The sequence below is a fragment of the Mycteria americana genome, chromosome 3 (assembly GCF_035582795.1).
Source record: "Mycteria americana isolate JAX WOST 10 ecotype Jacksonville Zoo and Gardens chromosome 3, USCA_MyAme_1.0, whole genome shotgun sequence".
NCBI lineage: Eukaryota > Metazoa > Chordata > Aves > Ciconiiformes > Ciconiidae > Mycteria > Mycteria americana.
Genome location: NC_134367.1, coordinates 68125659 through 68146510, shown reverse-complemented (window position 1 = coordinate 68146510; position 20852 = coordinate 68125659). Strand labels below are relative to the sequence as shown.

General features: G+C 44.0%; 1 protein-coding gene across 12 annotated transcripts in view; it reads left to right on the top strand.

The window, feature by feature from the left end:
• The window catches only part of HIVEP2 (HIVEP zinc finger 2), a 144754-nt gene extending 126372 nt beyond the window's left edge, over positions 1 to 18382 (top strand). For all 12 annotated transcript variants that reach the window (XM_075498862.1, XM_075498864.1, XM_075498868.1 and 9 more), the window contains 4 exons: positions 4702 to 4877; positions 7511 to 7612; positions 8144 to 9054; positions 15849 to 18382. In XM_075498862.1, coding sequence (XP_075354977.1) covers positions 4702 to 4877; positions 7511 to 7612; positions 8144 to 9054; positions 15849 to 16667 — 2008 coding nt within the window. In that variant the 3' untranslated portion in view covers positions 16668 to 18382. The remainder of the gene's footprint in view (positions 1 to 4701; positions 4878 to 7510; positions 7613 to 8143; positions 9055 to 15848) is intronic.
• Positions 18383 to 20852: the final 2470 nt, after the last annotated feature.

Genomic DNA, 20852 nt, shown 5'->3' with positions numbered 1-20852 from the left:
ACTGCCACTCACTTGAATGGGTTAGCTAGGCATGCTTACTCTTATTCTTGTAATTTTTTATTATTTACTGAAGTTGGATTTGGGAGATAAAATGTAAGATGACAATGAAATCTATGGTATCTAAGCCTAATCCATAGATCTGTCATATATGGTTGATAAAATAATATTTAATTTTACCATGGGCACCTATCACTCAGGTGATAACAGAAATAAATAACGAAGGGAGGGAAAAAGGAGACCTGAAAGCCCATTAGCATTGTTTCGAGGCTTATGAAGGTTGTTACAAAAAGCAAATGAAATGGACACTTGTTTGCCTCTGCAGTACACTCTAAAAATGAATATATTGTTTTATTTCTTTTACAGAATTCTGACACGATGCAATTAATTTGCCAGTTGTTAGTAGTGAATAGTCAGGTAGCTGAACAAGATGTGTTTTTCAGTCTTAGCAAATTCAAATGGTCTCACAGGACTGTTTTATTGGAATAACTAAATAGGTCAGGATGGAGATGTGAGAAATTCGTACATCCATTTCCTTCTCCTGTCAGTTTGTACCCTTCAAAATCTCAGTTGTCCTTCATTAACATTATGTGTTTTGGCTCCGCTTGGATAGTCTCCATGAAATGAACGTTGGCATTTCTCTGTAGTCTGCAACACTGAAGGAATATAGCCTACATCTTGCCTGAAAGATTCAAAATGTTCTTTTGGAGATTGTGATAGGTATGCTGGCCCAGACACCCTGATCCTGGCTGTTCTCTGTAGTTGTACACTGTAGTACCCAAGCCAGTAGGCTGGCTGCACAAGAGTGACCCAAATTCAGGGGTGAGCCTAAGTTTACAAGAAATTTAAAGAGATGTTGCTTCAACTCACACCCACTTTGAAGTACAAAATTTGCCTGCTTCCCACTAGGCATCATTTCTGAATTTGGATCACCCAGCTGAAGATAGTCTGCACTGATATAAGCTGCGTGATGAGAGGTCAGAAGAGTAAAAGTGTGTTAAGAAAAGCAACTTAAAGGAGGATTCAGATCAGTGTGAGCTGCAACAGATCACTCTGTAAAACACCTCTACCATCTAACACCTTCTTTAAGAAACTTCATATGCTACTTACACCATCTTAAGTTTCCCTGTGCACCAATAAGGTCTATGAAACTATTTGTATAAAGACATATAATTCATGTGTCACCTAGAAATGTCTCCTAGTAATACTTGGCTATGTTTAGATATCCTTGGAGTAGAACAAAACGTAAGAAACCTTGATGTGCACATTAATTTCTGGATTGGGGGAGACAAATAATCTGTGCAATAAACTGGGACTTCCCCAATAGAAGCATATAACCTGCAAAGCTACAGTGAATGAGATGATGTAGTGTTAATGGGTCCACTCTTTTCTTATACATCATAATTTTATCATACATTTTACAGGAATTATTTGTGGAAGGGTAGATTCATTCTTTTAATTAGTTTGGCTATTTTTTTAATAGGTCTAATATTCTTTACGTATTATAACCATGTCTTTCATTGTTTTCTGGCCTGACTATTGAATTTGTCCTCCTCTTCAGGTTTTTGTTTATGACTTCTGAAAGCTAGTTTTTAACATGGGTGGGTTTCTGTGCTTGCTTGCTCTTTGTAGAGCTGTTCTGTTGTACTCTGTTCTGCTCTACTCTTGCCAAGCTCAACTTCGTATCGTCTCAGCATGTGCAAGTGGTGCACTGAACTATGCAGCAAATGTCTGTCGTCTTTGTTTCACGTTTTCTCCCCTGGACAGACAAGCATGCATGGTGATGTCTTGTTTCAGCAGGGTATTTTCATTTTGTTTTTCATTTGTCTTGGGGAGTGGATTTGCTTAGGTTTCTTGATTGCTTTTGGTTTGTAAGTGCAAAGAAGGCAATTCAGAATCCATAGTGGAGAAGGATCTGCAGTTGTCAGTTTTCGGTTTGTGGGAAAGCCTGTCTGCTAGGCAGGGAAGTGCAGTTGTGCAGCTGCCTTGTGTCAGGGGAGTGGAGCGCTCATATGGCAGGTGGGCAAAAAGCATATAGGTGGGGCTGGGGATGAGTGAGAGGGTGAAGGAACAGAATGAATGAAGTTGAGCCGAAAAGTAGATGTCACAGCATATCACCACCTCGCTGCACCAAAGACCGTCAAGAGCAGTTTGTAAGCATCGCAGCAGAGGGGGTTTTGAAGGAAGAAGCTAACAACCATATTATTACCTCTGGCAGGTGGCTTGATTCAAATGAAATGATCTAAATCACAAAATATGCTTTCCATCATCTGTGACTGCAAAACCCTGATGGGATATGAAACAGTGTTCCTCAAAGAAAAGCAGCAATTTGAAGTTCAGTACTTACTGCAATACAGTTAGTTACTAATGGCGTGAAGTAAAAAGAAAGGAGGGACAGGGCAAACATGCCTGCTCACCTGACATCTGGCTTAATGACATTATCAGCTGACAGCGAGAGTTCACAGTTTGCTTATGTTTGCTCTTTTATATCTATCAGTAATAGACTCTAATGGAAAATCCCCAATAAAATAACATTTTGGATAGAAATTGCAGGACTCTGAAGCTTAATGCTTTTTAACTCTGGAGTCCCATTAAAATCAAGCTCAGAGCAGCAGTGACCGTAGTCCTTATATGAAAGTTGTGTAGTGTGAAGCGGGAAATGACTGAAAGCTTTGAGAGAGGCACGAGTTAATAATAAGATCTAATATTCCTGGGGGCTAGAAAGATAATCACCATAGACTCAGTCTTCTGGTGTTTCAGTTTTTGGACCAGGCCTTCTTTAAATGTCAAATTTGTGTGTGTCATTTCTCTTACAGTCATTGTTATGGTAAAGCATACTTAGAGAGTCAAGGTCAGTTATGGCCAAGAACCGTCCATATGAATGATGAAGAGACAGATCTTGTCTAATTGTCTTTGTGCCCGATGGGATCTGACAGGTGGCAGAATCTGGTGGAATGAGGTCAGACAGAGGAACAGCAGAGATGGAGCAACAGAAAAGCACGTTATAACACAGCATTTATCTTACCAGTATCAATCAGGGGTGATATGGTAGACTCTATCCCAGCAAAATCAGACTGTAAAGAGAGATGAAAAAAAGATAAAATGGCAGTCTTTCAAACAATAATGGACATTTTTTCTGTCTGTGGGAGAAAGCCTGGAGGTAGTTGATGAAGCAGTGGATGGAGAGATGACTAGGAGTCCTTGGCATATGTGTATGAAGGAGAACCTGGGAAATGGGGCAGACAGAAAAGCAGAATCCCAGAAAAGTTATTAAAAAAAAACCTGCTAGAGAGATGGCTAAATATTAAATGACATTAGACTGTGCCAGTTTTGCCCATGGTGCCAGGGACAATGAAGGAAAAGGGAGAGGGCCAACTTTATTGGAAAGGAGATGAAAAACCTGAATTTAGGCATCCACATTTGAAAGAGGAGCTGATGTGTTTAATAGATAACAAGATGGACATGAGAACAGAACAGTGTTTTATGCATTTCTAAGATATTAGCTTTAGTATTTATATTGCCAGTGATATAGCTGAACATATGGAAGAAGTGTTCATCTAAGAAAAGCACACTTGAAAAATATTTCAGCTCTGTAACCCCAAAATTGCCACTTGCTTCTTGTAGAGTTATCATCACATTAACAGAATCTTTCACACAGGCCCTTATTTATTTAAAGCGCTGACTGTCAGTACCAACGACATTTTGTGGGCTGCACATCCGCAGGGTTACTGAAAATACTTTGTGCTGCTTAGGGAGAGGGCAATGGAGGACAAAGGGCAGAAAAAATATTATTTCTCAGTTCTTGCAATTTCTGGATTTTACTTTGGGTGAATGAGGATGAAATTCTCACTCTAGGGAATGCCCGGCGCTCTTCAAACCTCAAAACAGCCTGAGCAGATCCCCTTTTAGATTTCAGTATTAACAATTTATCCTGATAGTAAAGGCAATGTGCAGCTTTACATAATTTGCATATCTTATTTATTGTCTAACTACACACTATGTAATCAGCAAAAATAGCATGGAATGCTTACACCTGTGCTAAGAAAAATTCCTTTAACAGCTTTCTGCTAAGTATGCAGGTTGGAAGTTTCCCATTTTATTTCTAAAGCAGCACGTACCTGAGTGAACTCAACTTGGTGTCCCTTAGGGAGGGATCCATCTTCAGGAACTTCAGGCATCTGTGGTGTAAATGTGTACATCCTTGCTAGTCATCTGCATTCCCTTTATGCTTAATGGGGAGAAACAGGCGTTTCTAGGATGTGATTTATCTGATCCCAAGGGATAAATACACTAAAATAGTTAAATGAACTGTGCCGCAAAACAACACTGTTTTCAGTGGTGGTAGATGCCTGTGTTGTACAAGACTACAGTTAACTGAAATAAATCCAACCTGCAGACTCGTATTTGGAGTTGTGCTGTGTCTATAGGAATGGTAGCTAATCTGTTTCCTGACAAGGTGTTTATACTATTCTTATACTGCAACCCTTTGGTCTCATATTGTTAAAACACATTGGGACCAGTGTATTCCCTGAAAGGCAAATACTTTGTGAGTTCCAGCTTGAAAATTCAGTAGTTCCTATGGACTTCTGTGGATTTGTTGTGATGAGATACATACAGGATCAGGATCAGATGCATAGAGGTGATGTTTGTGCATGTATGTGACCTAGAGTCTGTATGATGTAAATGCTTGCTCTCTTTCAACAGGTATAAATCAAATGAGGACTATGTCTATGTCAGAGGTCGTGGCCGAGGAAAGTACATTTGTGAAGAATGTGGAATTCGCTGCAAAAAGCCAAGCATGCTCAAAAAACATATCCGCACTCATACTGATGTCCGGCCTTATGTATGCAAGTTGTGCAATTTTGCCTTCAAAACTAAAGGTACTTGACCCTTTTTGCTGAACTCTTGCCACTTCCCAAGCAAATATTGAGCTATTTGGCCATCTGGGATCCAAGCACCCTTTGCAGTCAAGGAGAGAATTTTCTTCAGAATAAAATTATTGTGTTTATGTATACAGGACTTCATGAGAGAGGTTTTTCGCTTCTGTTTAATTGATCCAGGGATTTTGTGAGACTCCGAGACTCCTTGAATAGCTTCATTAAGAGCTATAGGCTTTTGGCTGGTCCATCTGTCTGCAGAGAAAATGTAGTAGCATAAGAACCGCCCTTACAAATAATACTTTCTGCCAAAATTGTTACATGGTGCAAATTTTAATTGCAGCAACACTTAAATGCTACCAGGAGAGTACACTTGTTATGACATAATGTAGAAGCAGAGCATCAGCTGCTGAGGAAAACATGCCTTCATGGGCTTTACAGTGGGTCAGTTTCAAGTTTATAAATAATGTATGTCTCCCAGATGGGCCACTCCATCCACTGTGGCATTAATTATGAATAGAGAGCTGATAGCTTGTGTTCACATGTATTTATCAGCACAGAAAAAAGCTTCCATTTGTCACCCTGAGGCCACAGATAATGATATTCTTCGGAATTCGGATTTGTGTTGCAACTATCTCCTTAAAAGAAAAAAAAATCCTTTTCTTTGGTAGCATTACTTTGTAGCACAGCCCAAGTGAGCCTTACATTCTCAGTTTCTTAGCTTCCCTTTGGCAGACAAGGGAAATGGATTCTGGTCCCAGTGCGGTGAACTTACTTGAAGGGGGAGAGAGGAAGCTGAAGGAAATTTCTCCCAAGATCCCAGTGCAGCTTCATGGCTGTTTTGAGGATTGAGAATTGTAATAGTTTCCATGACTCCAGCACTTCTTCCTCTGCCAAAGATGGGAATAGCTGATGGATGGTAGTAGACCCATCAACCTAATTTAAGATGAGAACTTTCATGGGGGTGTAGAGACAAAGACAAGGAGCTGCTCGTTCGTAGTCCCAGTAGACCATCTGGTGAGCTGTTCTCGGATCATTGTTTACATTTGACATTGCTGGAGGAATGGGTCTTGAGGAGGGACTTGAAGGAGGATTGTGGTTTTGCAGCTGTGTTCAGAGAGGACATTCCAGGCAGAAGAGATGGCATGGAAAGAAATGTGAAATTGCTTGCTGAGGCTGGCATTTCTGGCAGAGAAGAAGAAACAGGGAGGAGGTGGTATGCTATTGCACAAGAAGGGCATGAGTAGGAAAAGGCTAAGTTAGCCTTCGAAGTACAAGAAGTGTTTAACTGGTGTATTACTGCTTATGAGCAGTTGTCAGCCTCATAACTATTGTTGCTATTTTGCTGAGAATAGTAGGGAACAGACCTTCAGAGGTACTTAGGTTTTCAGCATACACCCTGAGTGTTTAGCCATCCAGAGGCATCAGTGGCCAAGTTAGACTTTTCATGCAGTGCACAGGCACAATAAGAAACTCTTATTGAGAAGGGAATTATTTGAACTAGCTGGGACTGAAAGTCAGAGGAGAGAAGCCTGGCTTGTGAGCTTCTAAGCACACCTCCACTATCCAACAGAGTGGTGCAGTGTTCCTGCCCCCAGGTTGCACCTGCCACACGCACCAGCTGGAGACGCTGGTTGGGGTCCCAAAAGCAGCATAGATACATTCACAGAGTGTTTTCCTTGAGCTAAGAAGCACTGTGTCTTGGTAGTGGGTTGGGTTTGCTTGTGCCATGCTTTCCCCATTGGGTGTTGCAAATGTGACTGAAGTGGCTAATGGATTAGAGTGATATTCTTGTTTCTCCAGCTTGTGCTTTGTGCTCAAGATTCTTTTCCATGAATTGTCTCTTGGGGACAGTCTCAACCCAGTTTTCTTATCTGTGAAAAAACAGACCAAGACAGGCACTCCAGAAAGTCAATAGTCTAGTGTTAGATTGCTCCCTTGGGGGAATGGGAGATCTGATTTCAAATCCCTGCTGTGTCTGGTTCAGATCCGTACTCCAAAGCAGGGAGCTGAACCTGGATTTCCCACATCCCAGGTGAATGCTGTAAGTACAGCTCCTCTCAGTTCAGAGATTGCAGCTAGACGGTAAAGTTGCATAGAGAAGTCTCCCATAAATGTCTTTTTTGTGAGGTACTTTTGCTTCAAAATGCTTCGAACACACTGAACATTTGGAGCCTACATGTGAAGTAAATGGGAGAGCCCTTATCTTAAAAGTACCACTGTGAAACTAGGAGTGAGCCCTGAACAGCTGGTGTGCATTGGACTTACTTCAATACCCGGGCAGTCTGTACATACCACGAACACTGAGCCCAGGGATAGATAACATCCAAAAGCGAGTTTTTTAGCTTGCCGGGGTGTCTAAATGTCACGTGGAAAATTGGAGAGATGCCTCTATACCTCTCAGGCCCTGAGTTTAAGTTTATTTGAAAATTTTTTTTTTTTTAAGGTATAAAAACCCATTCTCATTAAAACAGGCTCTGAGAGCAATGGGCTGGATGAGTCAGCCCTGTCTGTTGTGGTTTTTTTTAAACTAAAAACCCCCATCTGCAGGATAACGGAGTTAAGATACACCAAAACCTGACTTGGAGAGTGATCTTTGCTGTTGTCCTTTAATTAGATTAATCTCTGTTCTATAGGAAATCTGACAAAACATATGAAGTCTAAAGCACACATGAAAAAATGCCTGGAGCTTGGAGTGTCAATGACATCCGTAGATGATGCTGAAACTGAAGAAGCAGGTATGTCAGAATGATTTAATTTAGCTGGAATGGCCTCTGGAGTATGCAAATGACTCATTGCACTTTAGCACAGTGGCTGGCATGGGAAAATATATTAAGAGCATTTGGGGCATTTTTTAATTAAGAGACATCTTTTTAATAAACAGGAAGTATAAAAAATAAATCCAATCCATTTGTCTGAGTTACATTTTTTATTAAGATACAGGAGGAGGAGCTAGAAATAAAAGTATGACCTGTTGTCATCTGTCTCATACATCTTTTCAATTTAGATGTGAGAGATGGCAACACTTAGCGAAGTTGTAAGGTGGGGTAGGGTGAATTTGCTTTTTATACTTCCTTTCAAGTATAGAGTTTTAAGGTATTATTATGAAAAATTATGGTTTGAGACTATGAAGAATGGCTTTATGCAGCCATCCCAGATGAAGAGCATCCAGCGATGGCAATGGGTGTGCTGGGTGGGGAATGAATGTGGTGGAGGGCATAAGAGGTGGGGTGTGTGCTCACCATTTTGACTTGCTGTGGCTGTTTCAGAAAACATGGAGGACATGCAGCAGGAAGCAGAGAAGAGTAGCAACCTGGCAGGCCTGTCAGCAGAGCACCAGTTTTCTGACGCGGAGGAGTCAGATGGCGAGGATGGTGACGACAATGACGATGATGATGAAGATGAGGATGATTTTGATGATACTCAGGGAGACTCGACACCAAAAACCAGATCAAGAAGCACCAGCCCACAGCCCCCTCGGTTCTCCTCCCTGTCGGTGAACTCAGCTGGGGCATCGCAGGGGGCTTCTCCTGAGGGCTCCCTTTCTGTGGGACACTCCTCCCTCATCAGTTACTTGGTCACCTTGCCTAGCATTCAAGTTACTCAGCTTATAACGCCAAGCGACTCCTGTGAAGACTCACAGATGACAGAATATCAGAGGTTTTTCCAGAGCAAGAGTACCGATTCAGAGCCCGATAAAGATAGGTTAGACATACCTAGCTGCATGGATGAGGATTACGTGCTTTCGTTAGACCCCAGTTCATCTCCAAGGGACCTCTCACCTTCCAGTCAACAGTCGTCACCTGGCTACGATTCTTCACCCTATAGAGATAACTCACCAAAGAGGTATTTAATGCCAAAAGGGGATTTGTCACCCAGAAGGCATCTGTCACCCCGAAGAGATATTTCACCCATGAGGCACCTTTCCCCACGGAAGGAGGCTGTGCTGAGGAGAGAGTTATCGCCGAGACGGGACGTGTCACCAAGACGTCACCTGTCACCAAGGAGACCAATGTCACCAGGAAAAGATGCGTCTGTTCGAAGAGATTTGTCTCCTAGGCGAGAGAGGAGATATATGGCCTCTGTTAGAGCGGCGTCTCCCCGGAGGGGCTTATACCATAATCCAGCGCTGTCCATGGGTCAATATTTACAGTCTGAATCTATTCCAGTGGGGCATTCAGTAAGTATGAAAGAGTATTTTCACTCCTGTTGCCAAAACCAGTGCTCTTACCTAATCTGTGCATAGTATTTTAAAAAAACTGTGCAGCTTTGTAGAAGAAGAAGGCATAAGCTTTGAGCCTTGGCGGGAAGTCCTGGAACGAATGCAAGAAATTTGGAGTAGACGGGGACCAAGTCGAGAAGTTGATTCAGTTAGATGCCATAGAGTCAGCCTAAGGGTCAAATCTTCACTTGGTACAAGCCTGAGTAGCTCCATTAGCTTCAATGAAATTAGGCTGGCTTACATTAGCTGCCCCTGTCTTTATTTTAAAATGGCCCAGGAAACTTACATGGCATGTGGGGCTTGTCACAGCACTGTAAAGCCTTTTCCCTCCCAGACTGTCAGATGGGATCGAGCCCAGATCAGGCCTTAAGGCCCTGATACGGCAGCACGGTGCCCATCACCGATGTATTAATGCAATAAAAACACTAAAATAAATGGAACCTCTCGGAAAAGCAGGGTACCCATCGAAATCAGGATCTATGACTGGGGTTTAAAGGATATTATCGTGTGACAGGAGCAGGCCGCTGTCTGCCCCGCAGAAAGCGCCGTCATGACTGGCTGTTTCGACAGGGACACAACCGTCTGGGTGGAAATGGAAATATGCAAAACTTGCACAGCTGCTGTCTGTGCTGTTCCCTGGCCGTAAATCAGCTCTCAGAAACTGCCGACTTGGCACTTTGGACAGGCCCTAGCATTCACAAAGCGCTCTCTCCACAAATAAATTTGTTGGTCTTTAGAGTTAAGGAATGGCCTCATGATGTATGCATTTATTTATTTTTTTAATATGCTTCCCTCGCCACATTTGATGTTGCTGCTGCCCTCTCACTGCCTGCCTCGTCAGCCCCTATGTGTGGCTTCAACCTGGGCGAGCTGTGACAGGCTCCCGCTGCCTCAGGGCTCCTGCCTCCCTGCCCTCCTCCCGGCAGGGCTCTCCTCCCCGCTTCCCCGTTGCCACTCTTCTCGGCTTTTTGTGTAATCTTTGTGGTTCTTCTCTGTGGAGGAGAAGAATTGAACACTGAGCTCATAAAATCAGCGTTTCCAGAGCTCTGGGGTGAATTTCTCTGTGGAGCCAGGCTGATGTGTTACCTGCGCCTGGGAGTGGAGCGAGGGATGCAGCTGGCCAAGGGTGGCTGGAGCAGGGATGGACCGAACAGAGCCGAGATGCCGCCAGCCTGGCAGATCCAAAAGTGGCTTCCCAGCTTTTCAGGGGGGATAAAGGAAAGCTGCAATGTGAGCAGCCTTGTGTGTAGGAGAGAGCAACGTAGGTACTTCACCCACATCTTAGACATGGCCCCATGGCTTGGCAAGTTGCTGGGGAGACCAGTGGAGCGGGGTGGCTAAGTGGTCCTTGAGTAAGGGCTTGTTGAAACCCTGCTGCACTCTCCTAGGGGTGATCACTGCGTACCTGAGAGAGGATACAAATCCAGCCAGCAGTCCTGCTGACAAAGTAAGGAAGCACAAAAAGAGGATAAAGAGCCACCAGTTTAACAGTCATGATGTCTTAGTATCAAATGAAAGGGATTATATGAGATGCTACAGCTGACTTTGTGCAGGGAGCCCAAGTCCCTAATGTCCTGCATGAGACACTTCCACTGGCATCCTGTAGTAGAGATTTTGGATGTGTGATGATGCTGGCAAAAGGCTACGTAACAGTCACCCTTGGCCATCTGACAGTTCTTGCTGTAATGTTTGCCTGTGTGTTATGCACACCTTCCAGCAAGGCGTTTAGCACATTGTAAGGACTCTTTTAGCACCCTTAGCTCCTTCTTTTGGAAAGTCCACCATGCCAGATGGGCTTTTAACACTTACCTTATTTTTGAGGTAGGATTAGGCATGTGGCAGTGAAAAACCCAACGTAAAAGATCATTTGTCCTACAGAAAGCATCGGTAACTCAGCGGCATGTTGAGTGTTTTGAGAGGGAAGCCCAGACCTCAGTTCAGTCACTGGAACCTGAACACAGGCGTCACTGGAAGCAGAGCCCAGGCAAATTACAAGTGAGGAAATTACAAGTGAGGATGATTGCCCATCTCAACAAATGGCTGCAAGGAAGGAAGGATGGAGTCCTCACCTCTTGATGCCTTTCTGGAAGACATACTTTAGCCAAACAGTAGTTGAGTTTAGGTGAAACACAAGTTATACTCAGTGTGTGGGAAGACAAATAACACCTGAGCTTGCTATAAATGAAAGCTGTCAGAGAAGAGAAAGGAATAAAGGCTGTTTTTCACTTTCAGAGAAGTGAAATCCAGCAAATCAGAACATGATTAGCAACTGCATCAGTGATGCAGATGCCAGCTCACAATCCTGCTTCCTCTTTCAGAGCTGCGTTGGGTTCCCAGTCCTTGCAGGAATAAGAGTGTTTTTGTGCTTCTGCTGCCTGCAGTTCTCAGAAGAGGCCAGTTTTCTTTCTTCTCCACTGAAGCTGATGTATTTGCTCTAGTCTTTTTGGCCAGTGCTGGTCTAGTTCCCCTTCATGTTGCTTCCCCTTGAATGTTCATGCACTTTGGTGGTCCTCTGCAAAGAGCTTGTAAAGTGCTCTGGCATTGAAAGCACCACATAGAAAGCAATTGAAATTATTTCTTTAGGAAGTGGAAAAGAGCAGGGGGAAAGTAACTATTTTGTGGATTGTACAAAAATACAGAAAAATATACTTTTTTTCTTTGGCAGTTAATAACAGGATACACTCTTGCAACAGGATACTCTCTCCAAAGTAGCCTAAGGCTCTGGTTGATGCTGGTGCACATTTGGCTTTGGCAAGTTAAATGCCAGTCTTTAAATTTAAAGGCAGATCCCCATTGCTCTCTAAATACATTTGGGATCTTCTCTTCTGTCAATGCCAGAGGTTTCTGTCCTTTCTGAGGAGGTTGGTGCTGTTATGGAAGGGCTCTGATTCTTCTCCCCAGTCATTTTATGCCAGTCCTGAGAGAAAGAGGAGTGATGGGAAGGCTGCTTTTGTGTACCTCGAGTGCATCTCTGTTAGTTTGGATCAGACATATGTCTCTGTTGTCACATTTATTGTGCTTTGACTCACATTGCAGAGCAGTCTTGGAGTAAGTGACCGGGATTGTTTTCAGATGAAATTAAACCAGAAAATGTGCACCAGGACTGCAGCAGGTGCACTTAAACTGTGAGTGGGCATTCAAGTGAGCGAGAAGAAACTGCATAGGGTTAGTCCGAAGCAACCTTCCCCTCCAACCCCACAACACTTATATTGTGAACATGGGATCTAGCTCCAACAGTTTTCACTCTGTTCCTGCTCGTCCCCTCTCCTAGTGCACCCTGCTACTTCCTAGTGTGGACCAGAGCTTTTGCCTCTTCTTCCAGTCCCAGGGCTAGACACAATGAGACTGTGAATATATCTTGCTGTGAGCAGAACAAACTTGTCCCTAGCAACTGTTTTAGCTTCTAGGAGGTAGTGGATTTTGCTTGTGTTGCTGGTTTGTTGCACCTCTCATTCATTTTGAAGTCTGAAGCCTGTCTCGATATATTCAGAAGGGCTGAAGGGAGTTAGGCACCTCTATATCCACTTGAAAGTCAATAGGACTTAAGGTCCTTTGATCATCCCAGACATGGATATTACATCCCTTGCCAACCACTCAATACTTTACCATCTTGAGTGAAATGCATTCCTGTACAGAGACCCAGCATAAAACTTCTAAAGTCCAGGTAAACTGTAAAGAGGTCCACTGGTGTATGTGGGCTGCTATGGTGCATTCTCAGTAGGACTGCAAATCGAGCTGATCCTGAAACTGAAGTCCACACAGGCTTATAGTTACTTTATTAAGCATCATGTCTTTTAGAAAGCACATCGGTAATAAGCTCTGTTATTGAGTTTCACAACAGAGTTCAACATTTTCTGGTTTTTAACTTCAAAAAGCCTCAAGAACATTATGATATGGTAATCAAAGAGATTGTTTTCCACCCGCCATCTTTTTGCAAGCTGTGGTCTGAGGCTGCCAGGAGGATGTCTGTGAAGGGTGCTTGGCTTTGAAATGTGATCTTCCTCTTAATCCCCCATAGCCTGCTTTGGGCGATGTACCAGATACAGGGCAAACCCTATCTCATCCCTGAGGCATTCTGGAGGACCTGTGAAGCTGGATATGGCTTTGCTCAGGGGTGTGGTGTGGCAGTCTAGCTTTATGACCAGGTCAGAGAGTTTAGTGAAAAGCTCCTACAGAATATTGTTGCTTGGGAAATTATACGTCACCTGGAGTTGGAGGGAAATATGCTAAACTGCAACAAATGAGAATTAATAGGAAACGAACTGGATTCCCATGACCTGACAGAGCGAGGAGCTCATCTCACTGCACTGGCAGCAACCCATTCTGACTGCACCGCAAAAAGATACCGTGACTTTCAGCACTGTGCTCAGTGATGGAATCTAATACTCACTCTGTCAACAGAATAAAGTCTTTGGATTTTCGGGATGTTTGTTAAAAGAAGACAGCTCCTCTTAATATTCAGTCTTTCCCCATGAATATGTATATGTGTGTCTGCTTGTAGGTATGAAAATGCTAGATATTGGTAAAGGAAATAAAAGCAGGGTAGGAGGTATGAACAGTTATTAATGCCTGTAACCATTTATGTTTGTCGTTTCCAAACTTATCTGCCAGAGCTAGACAAAGATAATCCAATATGTGCTCAGCCAGGCTTGGAAGGCATCCAGTGGACATGCACACACTGTCACTGTCTATGTAAAAATTATGCATATGAGACATATATTGGATGATACTGCTGATCTTGAAGCATGTAGCAGTTTCTATCATGTTAGCCACCTCTATCTGACAAGGACAGACTGTTGCTCTATTCCCTTTTGAAACTGTGGCAGGGTACAACATGAAGCCAGTGTCTTTCTCAATTAGAGATTTGTGTGTGACTAGGTTTCTTCTTCGATGAATTTTACTCCTTTTTTTGGATTGCTTTTGCTCTATTTCCCTTAGCCCAAGTTCACATCAGATGCAATAGTGATAAATGTCATAGCTTAGGAAACAGCCAAGAGGAGAGTATGACTGAGAAATGGGTTGACAGGCCAAAGATGGAAAAAAAAAGGGGGCAAGCAGCTGTGCAGAGGTGAGGTTGGTGATAGGAAGGACTGACAGGGTAGGTGAACTATGTCTTGTGGCTTGGCAACTGCAGTTTATTCTGTAAATTTTTCCCCATTCAGCAGTATAACGTGCTGTCACTGTGCTTTCTTATGACAGTTTCTCTTTTATGAGACTCAAGTGTCTCACTTTCTGAATAGGAAAATTCCCAACATAGATTAGTCTCTGAATAACAACATCTCTTAAGTTTGAGTCTGATGAGTATGGGTCACCCTTCCTGTCTCAACGTTGATTTATATCGAACAGGACAAAGCATCTGAGCACAGTGAGATTGAGCCTCTGGGTAGCACAGAAACTGAATCTTTAATTGCCCCCTAAACCAGTTCCCTGGGATGGGATCAAGAGGTCGCTTAATGCCTTGAGAGCTAGGATTTCCCAGCAGTGAAGTGCTGCCACTTTAATGCATCGGCATTTAGCAGCGCAGTCCTCGGGCTGCCACACCAAGACTGTGGTAGCAGTACAGCTCTGGGGCAATTGATAGGCGTTTGGTCAATTTGCAGAGCAGAGATGAGCATTTTCATTAATTTCCTATGGGAGTCCCCAAGACTTGTGTGGCCAAATCCCACACACAATTATGAAAATGTCATCCTGCACTTCTGTCATCGTTATTCCTCCGGTCAGCAATAAATGATACTTAATCATCAGATGGAAAACAAATTTTAAAAGTTAAGAATGAAAAAAAGAGAAACCCAAAAGCCCAGGGCATATTTAATACTGAGTGGAGATGGAGCTATTCATTCTTTCAAGGCAGGAACTAATGGGAAGGCACTGAAAATGTCAATATTGCGAGATTGGTTTTTATTAGCTGTTACAAAATCCCTCATTCTTCCCAATCCCATTATGAGTGGGTGAGTCTCCCTGCGACAGAATTATCACTTTCACTCACAGCTAATGCGTGTGCTTTTATTATTATTTATTGTTTACACTACAGATAGGCCAGAGTGGTGCTCCATTCTCTTAATGACTATAAAAATTTGGGTCTTCATTGCACAGAGGCACTTGAACTTCCATGGAAATACCTGCCCCCTTTCCTCAAGGACTGGGTAAAGCTCACGGTGGAGGGTAGGAGGAGCAAGTGCCTTCTCTGGGGCTCCAGAGCAGGATCTTTCATCAGGCAGAAAATACGTACGTGCAGTCGGATTTTCCCTGTGCTGCCAAGCAGTGGTGGTGAGCAGGGAGCGTTCAGATGTGTATTTCTCTGCAACAAAGTCTTGATACCCAGTGTGGACTGCCAATACCAGCACAGTGTGCACAGTTTGCCAAAAGAGAGGGTGAGATGGATCTCCTGGCCAAATTTCTCCTGGGGAATGAAACTCTATCTACCCCAAATTCTCTCTGCAGTTTCAGTTGAACATAATACTCTTCACTTCCTGACCTAAATTGCTGCATTGTGTTGCTGAACACTCTTAACTAGCTGCTGACTTTCACCTCAGAGGCATGAGCCCTGTAGGGCTGAGCTAAGCAAAACCTCCTCTGTTGTTTGGATAAGCAATTAGCGGAGTTTTCCAAATGCTTTGGGATCCATCTGGATGAAAGGTGCTTCATGAATGGGAGGTTGTGTTAGACAGGAAAGCAGATAGGTGGTTTGGCAGCCGGACAAGAATTTTGCTAGTAGCAGCGCTGACATTTCTTTTGTTTTTTTCTGGTTACAGAGAAGGGGGTTGTCTCAGGGGCCTTACTTCAACGTATATGGAGAAAAAGGAGGTATGGAGCACCGCGGGTCTAGCCCGTTCCCCGAAGGTCCCAGTGACTACGTCTTCAGTCATCTTCCACTACACTCCCAGCAACAGATCCGAGCACCCATCCCCATGATGCCTATCGGGGGTATCCAGATGGTCCATTCAGTACCGGTGGCCCTTTCAGGTTTACATCCTCCGTCCACTCTGGCCCTGCAGAGGGAGGGCTCTGAGGAGAAGCAAAGAGGAACTGCGGAAATCCTTACAAAAGAATCGTATAGTATGTCTAAGCACCACGAGAAACGTACCTCTCTGCACAGCTTGCACCCCACCGCTCCCTCCAGCGCTCCCTCCTCTCCGTTGCTGTTGCTGACGCAGAGCACGTCGGAGGACAGTGTCGTAGCTACCGAGAGGGAGCAGGAGGAGAACATACAGACTTGTACAAAAGCCATAGCCTCTCTGCGAATCGCCACAGAAGAAGCCGTTCTGCACGGGGCGGAGCAGCTGCAGAGGCCTTCTGAGCCTCACCAGAAACCCTTAGAAAGTGCACATTTTAGCATTAAACACTTTAGTGGATCTGAGCCGGGCCAGACCTGTGCCTCAGCCACCCATCCTGACTTGCACGGTGGTGAACAGGACAGTTTTGGTACATCACAGACTGCGTTAGCCCATCCCACCTTTTACAGCAAGAGCTTCGTGGACGTCCGGCAGTTGGGCTTTCACAGCAGGAGCGACCCGCCATCAAGCACACAGGAAAGGAAAGATCCGTCATCTGAGAAGAGCAAGCCACATTGATCTGAGATGCATGGAGACTTTCACCCGTACATTTACCCCACTTTTTTTTTTCTAGAGATAGAAGAAGTATTCAACTTTACAGCATGCCTGTTCTAAGTTACAGTAGTTTGCTATTATATATACTTTTGTTATATCAAAAGAATTAGATAAAATAACAAGTCATCATGAGCCTGACCAAAACTAAATTTGAAATTCTTATTGGGTCTGGTACTTTTAAATTGTACAGATGTTTGTGCCTTTTCTTTACTTTGCTTATATTCTTATAAGCATTTTTTTAGCAGTAATTTGTACATATTTTAGAATTTGTGTATCTGCTTTGTAATAAATGTAATTTCTTTCCTTTTTTGGACACTTGGATCTAAATGATGTAAAGCAAAACAGCATCAATATATGTGAGGTTGCACTAAAACATATTTTTATATGATTAAAACTGAACAGCTTTTATGTACAGCTCTGATTCTGTAATACTAATATTTATTTACTTTGTTTCATAAATTGTAAATTTTTTTCTTAATGTTGTGGATTGCTTTTCTATGTGAAGCATGGGATTTACTGTTGCGTAATTAGAACAAAATGTATATTGTAAAACAAGATATTTAAACTAGAGTATCTTATCTTATTCTGCACTTATGCATTAGTTAAAAAAAAAAAGATAAAGGATGTATCAGTCAGTTCTTAACTCTTGTAATTTTTTTTTGTCTCTTGTTTGCCGGATTGACTATAACTTAAGTGCTGATTGTGATTTTAAACTGATAGTACCGTAAAGCATTAAAGTAAAACAATGTGCTATTGTGAGTTTTTTCAAAGCTTTATAAAACAGTTATAAATATATTAAAAGTATTTGGTCTTATGTGAACATGTTGATCTATATACTCCTTTAAAAAGCTATGGGAAAACATTCCACCCCATGTAAATATGTGCAAGTGCATCTCTGGTGCCGTCTGTGTAACTCACCGGGGCAGGCGAGGTTTGCTGTGCTGCCAGGCGCGGGGCCGGGGCACCGCTGGCTGCAGGGAGGCAGAGTCCGGCTGCGGCTGGACCCGCTCCCCTGCCTCCAGCAGCAGGGTGGCCAGGCCCCTACGGCCGCACGGGGCTGGGCGAGGAGCCGGCCCGCTGGCTGGACGAGCGGCGCCCGCCGAGCCCCGGCAGTCCCCTGCTCCCCAGGCCTGACTCTGGGGCGTAGGTGTCATGCAGAGGTGCCCCCGAGTGCCAGAGGGGGGTTTCGAGCAGGAAGAAAAGGCGTTTCCTCGCACTTGACCGCCACGGCTGGTCACTCCCTGCTGCGGACCCGGGTCAGCTTCGGGGCAGGCTCTGGTCCTGTCCCGCGGACGGAGGAGCGTGGCCCTGCCGGCGAGGCAGAGAGCACCGCCAGCCCGGCCTCTCCAAGGAGCGGGATTCACGGGCAAGAAAGTCGCAGTCTTCCCGAGCAGGGTCTCCATCTGGGTGAGGTTTGCTCCAGAGGAAAGTCAGGAGGAGCCCGGGCTCGTGTCTGAACGCACGTGGTGGGTTACCACTACCACCAGCAGCATGCGTGCGTGCACGAGCGCACACGCACACACTCACACACACACGCGCGCACACACAGATGAAAGAAACCAACGGCCTGGATTATATTTTGTGCTATTTAGTGGGTTATAAATCTGTGAAACCAAGTTTGTATATTGACTTACAATACATTTAAGGAGTGTTCTTTAAAAAGAAATAAATATACAGTTACATGCATGAGGTGTCTAGTTTTCATGTGTTCTTTGAATTTTCCAAGTTTACTGGCGTTCCAGTATATTGTCAGAACCTTTTATTCCCAAGCGCTGCTTTCCCGCACAAGGACCATCCTTAAGAATGTGAGCGGCAGCAAAAAATGTGGATCATCTTTTGGCCTCCTCAGTTATTATCAAACTAAATCAGTTTATTTCTCCAATAATACCATGTGGGGGCAGAACCACAGCTGGTACGTTGTCGTAATTCTAGCATGATAGCTTATGACGAGCGTAATACCCTAATGGATGGTGACCGCTTCTAACCATTACAGGTTAGTTTCTCATATCCATTGCAGTGTTCCTACCTTTATTCCAGATCATTATGGTAACCTTGCCAAGATAAGCACGTGCCAGAAAACTGGATCATCTCAGACTGGAGAGAGGAGAAGCAGTATATGTAGTTGGAGGCGAGCAGCTTGTCGGATCATGCTTCCATAAAAGAAAGAGAAGTCAATTATACATTTTAAATAAACAAGCCTTATCTGATAAAAAGCCTCTCTCTTCTCCTCCTTGGCTGCATGGCTGTATTGAGAACAAAATGCTCTGCACAATGATCAGCTAATCAGGTAATCACAGATATTTTATTAAAAGGGAACCAGGCAACCCCCGATGGTAAAAGCTCTATTAACATTGCCTTTATAAGCAGCCCCCTTACTGTGGGAGTTACCTCTGGCTTGTTTGATTATTTTAATTAATTTGCAGCTGCAATTTACCATCCACCTTTTCAGCCTTGGGGCAATTTTTTTTTTATATAATCATTCAGCAAGTATCACTGAAATTACACATGATATTTCTGGGTTACAGTGGAGCAACCCTAAAGAGGTTTCAGGTACTTATAAACTTAATTGTATTTTCTTAATGAGTTATTGTTTATACAGTGCTTTGAAAAAAACATACCCTCATACAGGGCCTAGGCATTGATGTTGACCACTTTTCATGCTTCGGAAAGGGTGTGGGGGAGGAAGGCAAACGCGTCTGACAAAATTTTCCCAGGTGCGAGTAGTTTTCAGAACCAACATAGTGGGTACCACAACCGGGACCGGGGGCAGATAATTTCGTGAGCGCTCTGCCCGCGCCCCGGTGCAGCCCGGGGCAGCCGGCGGTGAGGACGGCATGGGGCTGCGTTTGTGCCGTGCCGTGCTGAGCTAACACCCCGGGCCTCGAGCCTACGGGCTCGGGCTCAGCGCTGCGGGAACGCAGCTGCATGGCTCCGGGCCGGGGCTGGTGGTCTCCAGGCAAGACTGGCAGCGGCTGTGTGTGCTGACAGCCCCTCTGAGGGGGGTGGGAAGGGGGTTCCTCCAAAATACTTGGTGTGGTGGGTGCACGTAGGTCTGATGGGACTGAGAAGAGTAACTCTGAGGTCTCCAATGTAAAAGTTCTGCGTTTTTAAAAGGGATTAAAAGAAGAGATTTAACAGGGCACTCTGGAAAACTGAAGAACCGAATGAGGATTTTTATATGCAGTATGCTATAGAATTTCTAAGTCAGGAATATAATTACCTATTATATTGTTCAAGGAGGTTATAATTTTCTATGAAGATCCATATGTCTTTTCTGTAAAGCACAAGGGAAATACAGATGCTCTGGCAAGCTCTTTTTATTCCCTTCTCGCAGAATACTGTCACCAGAGTCACTTCAGGATTTATTTGCATCAGCAAAACAGAGAGCATATTGGTCTCATATAACTAACTGCCTGCACAATCCTCTTACGAAGCTTTAGATTCTGACTCAGGGTAGTAACTCCTTTGCATGTTAAATACCTTTATGTGGACTTCCCCGCTGCAGGACACATTGCCAGCAGTGGATAAGAATTAGCACCAATAAAGGACATTGTTAGCTACAACAGACCCAAATGGAGTCAAGCTACTTAAGTACAAAAATGTCAATCCAAGAATGCTGCAGTCAGCTCCCATTTAACCCCAGCGGCACCTAGACTTACAAGGTGCCTCCTTGTTTGAGGCCGTTTCCTCGAGTTCTGCTTTTGGGCATGCGCTGAACTTCTCTCCTCAGAACTGCTTCAGGCCTCTTCCCCTCCCAAACTGAGCTGGACACCAGAAACTACACATTTCTTGGCCTAGATCCTCCAAGGGACCTGCCCTACTGAGCGGGTCTTTGAAAATACCTGACATATGATGAAATGGGGCTCCCTGTTGAATTATACTTATGGCGAGTGCTGTCACCACTTCTTATGGATTAGCCTAATGACTTGGTCCCCTTCCCTGGGTATCTAAAAAAAAAAACCACCCAAAAATATGTGTTGAAACCTCTCCCTTGCTAGACCAACAACTCGTCTCCTAGGAGAGTGCCCTAAGTATCCCACGAGGAGTAGAAGAGTCTTTTCTTTCCTGCTGAAGTTCTGCTACTGTGAAGCAAGAAATTCAAGGTTCATTGGCTCGGCAAGATTGTAGCCTATTGTCCCCAAGAAGAAA